The 8,861-nt window shown below is 35.4% G+C and overlaps 1 protein-coding gene across 1 annotated transcript; it reads right to left on the minus strand.

Moving 5' to 3' along the window:
* Positions 1-649: 649 nt before the first annotated feature.
* Positions 650-7,669, minus strand: LOC104220112 (RNA demethylase ALKBH10B-like). The gene is made up of 7 exons (XM_009770927.2): positions 6,904-7,669; positions 3,083-3,204; positions 2,874-2,991; positions 2,152-2,262; positions 1,896-2,011; positions 1,657-1,811; positions 650-1,415 (listed from the first exon to the last, which is right to left on the minus strand). The coding sequence occupies exons 1-7, from the start codon at positions 7,424-7,426 to the stop codon at positions 926-928; spliced, it is 1,635 nt and encodes a 544-aa protein (XP_009769229.1). The 5' UTR covers positions 7,427-7,669; the 3' UTR covers positions 650-925.
* Positions 7,670-8,861: the final 1,192 nt, after the last annotated feature.

Consider the following 8,861-nt stretch of genomic DNA (forward strand, 5'->3'; position numbering starts at 1 on the left):
ATTGGATAGTATTAATAGGAAACATTGGAAGTCTACAAGAAAGAATTGGCAGCTGTTATCAATGGTTTTGTGATCTACCACACATTGCGTGCCAGGAACTGGAAGATATTCAGAGGCATCACTGTACATAAAGAGGATGTAGTACAACATATAAAGAAGGAGATTATAGAAAGGATAGAGGTTACCAGGAATTCACATAGAGCACGTAGATGTAGGAGTTTAGTACAGCAAGTCCTATGTAATTAGAGTACGTTGTAGTTATTTCTTGTTTTGTTGGAGGCCTAATTTCTAATTCAGGAAGGAGGTGCTCTTTATTTATAAAGATTTTTGGAGTTAATGGTAATTTGACAATGGTTACCAAAAAAAACATTTAGCTAAAGGAAAATAATAATAATAATCGACTATCATATCTTGATCTCACTGTATTTTGGTTATCTCCACTCCAGTCACGAAGTAATGTCTACTGGGCTTGAGATGAAGTCTAAAACCAAATTTCTCCCGGCATTTGCTGAAAACCCCCTTTATTGAGGAGTTCTGAGCATGTTGGCATGTTAAAGATGAACCAGCCAATGAAAATTAATTCCAGTCCAGGAAGCACAAAAACCAAATGTAATACACCTAAGCCCTACTGATCTTCGAGAGATGGATGTTGAAAACAAAACCTTAAATACAAAATTCAGCCTGTTGCTTGGCTAATACACACTCCATTTACCTAAGCTCAGTAGTTATCTCTAAAGCCTACCATGGCTGGCATAGGTGGACAGCCGGTATAGCAGCCAACGCCTAATGTCTACCTTAAAAAAGAAGGAAAATCCTTGTAAAAAAACATAAAAAAAAGAAGGCAAATTCATTCTCACTCATTGTACACAGTAGGAGAAAGCCCCTTCAGCTACAAAGGGTGTTTAAAGACTTCAAACTGGAGAATCTATGGTGATTTCCCATCAAGATCCAAACTTGGTTCCGAAGTGGTATCTGATTTAGGCGAGTCACCTGGGGGAGGTAGTGCAAGGAACCGTCCTCTTTGAGCACGCGGAGGTAGATGCTTTGCAGGTTTTCTGGATCCACCATTCCATGGCAGAAAGACACCAGTACCACCACGAGGAGCCTTTCGGGGGCTCATAACTAGTGGACGCGCCACTGGTGCTAGCATAACCATTGGAGCTCGAACGACACCCCATTTGGGGATCACATCCATTGGCTCATAACCATTGTGACCTCCATTTGCAGTTGCATATTGTGTTGGAACACCAGGTTGCCATAAGGTCATGGCTCTAGTCAGAGGAGAAACTTCTGGGAAGTTGTTTCCAATCTCTATTCTGACTTTGAAGAATGTAATTGTAACTCTTTTGTTAGGAGATGAGCACATGGCATGCCTGGCCATATCAGCACTATTTCCCCTCATGACCAAAAGAGACCTGCCAAAATGTTGAACAAATGGGAGAAAACCAACCATAAGTAAGAATAGTCATTTGGGAAAAAAAAGGGGGGGGGGGGGGGGGACGAGTGCAAGTTCATATCAAAAGAAACTCTTTAACAGGTTAGAATCCCTATCAGCCTTTTCCTCAAATAACTTGTACAAGCTTAACAATGAGCAAATCAAACTACAGAACAAAAGCTTCATTAGTGTCAAAACCCTCAAATAAATGAAGTACATACCCCTCTTTTAGAGAAAGCATAAGCGATCCTTTGTAGTTCCCTTCACTGTCGCTTACAAGACTTCGCCCAAATGCCATCATTGATTCAGCCAGGATAAGGGTGGAGACTGGCTGTTCCAAGTGAGGTGGTTTCAGGAAAGGCTGTGAATACTCCCCCTAAATAAGCAGCAGACAAGCATTTAGACGTCGTTTTTATACTGCTGAAAATATTGCAGGCAATCTAGAGATAAGATCATATACCTCATCAAATAAGTTGATAATGCAGCTGTTAGGTCTTCTACTCTCTGATATTAGATGCCACTGAATCAGGTGGTCTATGACACCTTCCAGAAGAGCTGGAATGGGCTCATTGTTACCTGAAAGTTGATAGTCCAAATTATGATAGGTACAGTAGAAATTAGACTTGAATATTAAAGTTGAGAATTGGGGGTCAAATCTTATGAACCCCAATATAGTAACAACAGATACTTATGTTTTAAGACCCAGTTTTTCTTACTCTTTTGATTTGTGGCATCCTCTTTTACATGCCCAAAAATTGGTGCACCGAGCTGAATCAGCTCTCTTTTGCTGCCCTTCACCTGCTGGTTGTACAAAATAAAAGTTTCACCTGAAACACAATCACACATCAATCAGGACAATATCCAAGATCACATATTGATGAAGTAACTTATAAATCAAATTTATGGCATTGCAGGCGTCGCAAAACTTGCCGTGATTATAAAAAGTATAACGAAGAAGCTTAACTTTATGTTAATGCTTTGGTGCTGTTATGGCATAATATAAGCAAATGAGAAGTTAAGAGAAGAAACAGAGTCAGCATAATAACAATGGTTTCCTGCTCGCATGGACACAGAATTTTCACTTTTAAAGAGAGGCATTCGAGGAGGAATTTAACTTATATACACCGATGCTGTAAAAGAATCCTCACATTGTTAGTGTATTTAAACCTTATTTTCCAGGCCACAAACTCCACTTATTATGCACCATACATGTAGTTATCTTTTAGGTAAGACAGTGTAGTTAGTGTGTATGAGTTAAAACTTTTTTTATGAAAGGCCTATTATAGTAATTTAAGACAGCTGCAATTAGTCATAAAGAAAAACGAACCGCCAAACCTGCTCCAGCAAACCTACAGAAGGTGTCCTTTACTATCTCATAACTTCGCCCCAAAAAGGAAACAACAATAACTATAAAAGCGTCACGAATCACAGGATCCACCTGAGAGTTCACCATTTTGACCAGCAACTCGAAGTTCATTCACAAGGTCAACTAACTTAGAGAGTTCATTCGGAGTAAATATGTCTTCGAATAACTTCAAACCTCTAACAACGTTCACCTGAAATCGCAATATAGGGAAATGTGGATCAACAATAGGTTTAATATGTGAAAACCTTGGATATAAAACAACTAGGAAATGGAGGACTTACCATATGTCCTTTGACTGGTTCCTTTGATATGAACCCCTTAGTCATCTTGATCTGGTCATGCCTTGTCTCACAATTTTCATGGTTTGAGCAAAATTCCACAGAATCTTGTACTTCTTGGGATCCTATAAAATGAAAGAAAGCATTTAAGTATATGTATTCACTATCTAAGATGATACAAGCGAAACAAAAATCAACTAGTCAAGTTAAAAGAGCATTATGTATAGTATGAATTATTGAGCTTGACCATATGTGTAGGCAATAATAAGACAACCTTGATGGTGCATATTCTCAAAAAATTTCACTAAATCATGTTAATTATTGCATATTTTTACTTCATTAAATCACTTAATCACAATAAATTAATTTAGTTTGATGTTAACGCCAGAGTAAGGTTATACGATTGACATGACCATGTTACTTTGGTTATGAGACAACAACAGTTGTTTTGCAGACACAATATTAACAATGTTGTTAAAAGTGTTAGTTTCTGGCTAATTTGGCCAACAGACAAAAGTACGGCCCGTACCAAACAAGAAAAGAAAAGGACAATGGCACAGCGTTTCTAGTTGACTACGTTATAGTTGATGGAAATGACACCATAACATTCTGAACTGAAGGGAAGTCATTGTAAAAGAATGGGGCAAAATGAACTAGTCCCCACATAATGATACCAAACGAGTGGTACTGATGGAGTCCAATTCCATTATTCTTCACATGACCACCATTGATAACTCACTAAAACAAATAGGGTATAGTTTTAAAAGTGAACTACAGGTAACTTTTTATGGAAACTAGATAGATAACCTGAAATTCGTTAAACTACATTGCTAGCATAAATAAAATATTTTTAAATATCTTAAAAGGTATCATATGTAAGCAAAATAAGCATATTACTGGTATAAATTTTGTAAATCGTATATTAGAATGTGTATTAATAATTTAAGTCCAAATAATAAAAAGGGAAGAGAACTTTCGGGACTTTCCACCAAAGCATTGAGACAAAAAAAGGAAAGCAGCCTGCACTAACATATGGGGAGGAAACCACCAAAGGAGGTGGTGCAGTGGATGTGACTGCTCCTCCCTTAACCAGAGGTCTCGGGTTCGAACCCTAGGTATGGAAAAATCCTTGGTAAAAAGCGCTTCTCCCCGAATGGGGCCCTACGCGGCGCGAATCCGGATATAGTCGGACTCCAATGCGGGTAGCGGATACCGGATGGAAAACCAAAAAAACAAATGGGGAGGAAAGAGAAATAGTCCGCTTGGCCCAATGCCCCAAAAGTATTGGATCACACAAAAAGTGAACCAGCCACCCAGGACAACGGGGGGAACACGCCATAGTCTAACGATTTACATTCGTACTGGCCCATTTCATTTTGTACCGTATTAAATTACTTTTAAAAAAGTTTTCATATATAGAAATAATTTAATTATATCCAATTTTTTTTTAAGAATATGATTTTGTACACAGAAATTAAAATTCTCTTTCTTCTTAAATTTAGTAGTGTCTAGCCAAACCATAGCAGAGCTGCTAAGATGAAGCCAATAAGACAGAGCCATGACGGTGGTTAAAAGAGCATAAGTACGTTTGAGACCACCTCCTAAATAAAGAATTAAATGAGCCAATGATACCCACATCGAGGTATCCAACTAACTAACATAAGCGTGTTTCATACACCGCAACTCACTGTGGTTCTGAATTCTGATTCTCTGCTGCTGCACCCAACACCTAACATTGCAACACACTTTTTCCTTCTTTTTACCACCTCGGTGTTCCCATCAAAACCTTGGGAAGTCAACAGCATTTAACTAATCATTTTCATTTCCAATTCGAAAGGGAAAACGGATTGGAACTGGAACTGGAATTGTAAAGCTGAAATTCTGGAGATTTTAGTAGGCGTTTGGACATGAATTCCAAAAAAAAATTTAAATTTAGAATTTCACTAAAATTTGAATTGAAGCTGAAATTGTGTTTGGTTATAATTTTTGCAAAATATTTGGATGCCTTTTTTTCAAAATCATGAAACATGATTTATATCCCACAACTTGTAAAAAATATCAAAATTATTCCAATTTGATTATCCTACTTGAAATAAACAATCAAACATGCTATTGTTTAACTGTTTTCATATTCTGCTTTACTGTAATACACAAAAGATGCAAAATCACTATCACATTTTCTAACATAGTCCGCTTCCCACTGTTATCAAACATGTAGGTTAATAATTGATGGGGTCATTTTATAAATTTTAAAAGTATAGGATAAATTTGTAAAATTAAAAACTAGCAAATTCTCATTTTCAAATTTGAAAATGTATTTTCAAGTAAAATTGAAAAAATTGGGAAGATTTTGATAACCAAACTTTGTTTTCAAAAAAGAAAATTTTTGTATGTCCAAACGGGCTCTTACTTTAACCTGTCTTCTTTTTCAAAGTAACTAGTCGAGAAGGATGAGAACTTTCACTTGAATTTAATACACCAAAAATATGTGACTTTGAATCGAAAAGTTTGACGAAAATTTTAGTGGGCGTTTGGACATAAGAATTGTGAAATTTCAATAAAAATAAATTCAAGTGATGTTTTGATTTTCCAAATCCCCCAAATATAATTTAAGACCTCCCAACTTATGTCCAAACACATTTTCAATTTCACATCAAACTTCACCCAATTTCAAAAAAATATTTGGGAATCTATGTCCAAACAGGTTCTTAGAGTTGTGTTTGGGCATGAATAAAATTTGGAGCAGTTTTTAAATTTTTGCGAGTGTCTTAAAGTGAAATTATTTGAAAAACAGCTTTTTGGAGTTTTTCAAATTTCCAAAATATTCTGAAAAAGTTAAAAAATGAAATTTCTCCAAACCAAATTTTGACGCGTTAAAATTTAGAAAAATTGAAAACACCTTTCATTTTTTTCCACAAGCTGAAATAACAAGGATTGAGTGCGGGAGCATGGATTGGATTTCGGACTGCATGACTGATTCTTCTTGTTGCACTGAGTGCTTGGGAGATAGAAAGAATATTCCCTCTTTGGTGTTTAATTGAATTTTTTTAAAAAAAAATAAAAAAAAATAAAATTGAAAGAATTTTTCAACCTATTATGGAAACAAAAAGAGCAATATAGAGAAATTTTTATGTAACTAAGGAACGTGCGGGAGAGGTAAGATTCTTTCAGTTCTAACTAAGAGCTTCGCGTTCGAGTCATAAGAATAAAGAATCTCTTGGTAAGGAGCGAAACCAAATAAAAAAAAAAGGAGAAATTTTATCATTTCAAATTCTAGAATTAGATTGAGATCATTCATCCCAAAAACAATAGTCAGATTCAAAGTGAAAGGATCAACACATTTAATAATTTTCTGTTTAAAGTCAGATTTCTTAATTTTTTTGAAATAAAGTTTACCTTTTTAGAAACAGCATAAAAGATACAACAAAATCAAAATTTTTTCTAATACTAACAAACTTTTAAAACACGTTCTGAAAAAGCCATAATAAAACTTTGACTTTCCCAATAATAGTAATAGCGTTCTTTTTTGGACTTAAGATAAATTTCTAGATAATTAAGCATTAAAACTCTTGAAAGCACGCACAAGTCTCTTTCAAGGAGATAAACAGAGTCACAGAATTCCGGAACGCCGCTCAATTCTAAATTCTAAGAGATTTTGAGAAAACAGAGCAAAAATGACATAGTACAAGATTTGGAGATAAAGGAATATTCTCTATATTTTAATTCCGATTATTGAATCACCTTCCAATTATTTTATGCACCTGAATTAAATGATTTAAAACAAATAATATAATAGTAAACTTTTTCATTAAAAAAATACTTACCTGTATCTGTGATCTCACTTTCCGGCGATCCATTTGAATCTTCTCTGATTGAATCTTCATCTACCACCTCACCGCCTCCATTTTCGGACTCTTCGTCATGACATTTAGCCTTTTCATTAAACGATTCTTTGACTTCACTCTGTTTTTCTTCTTCATTTACATCACTCTGTTTCACGTCCGTCACCTCTCTAGCGGCGACTTTTTTGAGCTCAAGCGTGACATCAGCAATGGAATAATACTTCTGCATCTGAAGAATTGGGATCCAATTCAGTCTCCGGCGATGTATGGCGGCGAAAACGGATTCGTATTCCAATCGGCCGCCTTCCAGCTGAGTGATATGGTTACAGAGGGCATCAATAATCGCATTTGCAGCGGCAAACTCGCCCCTGAACCACGCTAAAATGGCATCCTTAGCAAATGTCTCAGACATCATGGGAGGTGGTTGGACCACCGGAGCACCACCAGCGGTGGGCATAAAGTGAACTCGATCGGAATTCGCAACAACGCCGGCTGCCGGCGGCATATTGAAACAGGCAGTGTGAAAATTTAACCCAAAAGGTTCAATCAGGTGAAATTAAAGATTCCAAATTTTTTGGGCCAGTTTGAAGTGTAGTTGGTTTGAATAGTCTAAATGGGTGCTAACAGTAATCGTATAGCTCTCAGTACGTGTCGGCCTATATTTCGGTTGAAGATTTTCGATGAAAATGAGCACAAACAAACAAGACGTTAGAGAGAGAGAGAAATTTTGGGGTTTGGAGGAGAGGTTTTCGTTTGGTATTTATTTAGAAGGTGTCTATGGAGGCTTTCACTATGGAGATTTGGGGTGGGAAGTCCGTGGGTAGGTAGGGCCACCTAGCACCCTGGCCAAAAATGTCAAAATTGAGATTTTCATTACTCCATTAATTAGTAATTCTTTTACCTAATTAAACTTGATATATTAGAGATTCTCAATGCAATTAACGAAATAAGTGATGGTTCGTTAATTGCATTGATCAATAATAATAGTAAGTGATGGTTATTCATATTACACGCACGATCTATTTTAAATTTTATTAACTACAGTAACTTTTGTCTCCTCATATGGGCAGAAGCTATTAAGAACGACCAAATAATTAGTACTAGTTATTATAGTTCGAACGCACGAAGATTTTTTTTTTAATATTGACAAAGAGGAGGCATGTTCTCATACTACTTCATCATTTCTTAGAAAGCCAATCTTATCTCTCAATATTTTATTTTCAGTTCTATAATCTTAAAGGTGATTATATATTTACGTTGATATATAAGGCATTAACAATGTAATTATCATTATTGTATGAATAAATAACGGTTCGTTAAATCCATTATTAAGCGATACAAATAACTTGTGAATTTATATATATTACACCTGAAATATCTTTAAGTGAGTTACTTTGGATTTCATTAACTAATTTTTTGTCCTTGTGTGGCAAGAAGCTAGTAGGAGACGACCACATAAATAATTACCAAAGTTCGAACTCACGAAGTAATTTTTTATTATTGACCATTTCAAGGCAAATTACCGTCATAATACAATAATTTAACATTCAAGTCAATAATATTTAAAGAAATTTACGATAGAAGATAAGAAAAGAGGAGGTTCGTTCTCGGACCACATCACCACCCCTTTATTACTAATGTGATTTCATAGCCAGTAGTATCTCTTAACGTACAATTTTCGAGATAATAAAGAGACTACTAAGAGAGATAATCACCTTTAAGAATTATAAAAAGAGATTACTAATGCAATTAATGTTATTGTATGAACAAGTGGCGGTTCGTTAAACCCATAACCAAGCAATAAAAACAATTTGTGGGTTATATATATTACACGTGAAATATCTTTAAGTGAGTTACTTTAAATTTAATTAAAGTAATTAGTATTGAACGGCCAAATAATTAGTTACTAAAGTTCGAACTCATGAAATAATTTTTGAATA

The sequence above is a fragment of the Nicotiana sylvestris genome, chromosome 9, assembly GCF_000393655.2.
Source record: "Nicotiana sylvestris chromosome 9, ASM39365v2, whole genome shotgun sequence".
NCBI classification, from domain to species: domain Eukaryota; kingdom Viridiplantae; phylum Streptophyta; class Magnoliopsida; order Solanales; family Solanaceae; genus Nicotiana; species Nicotiana sylvestris.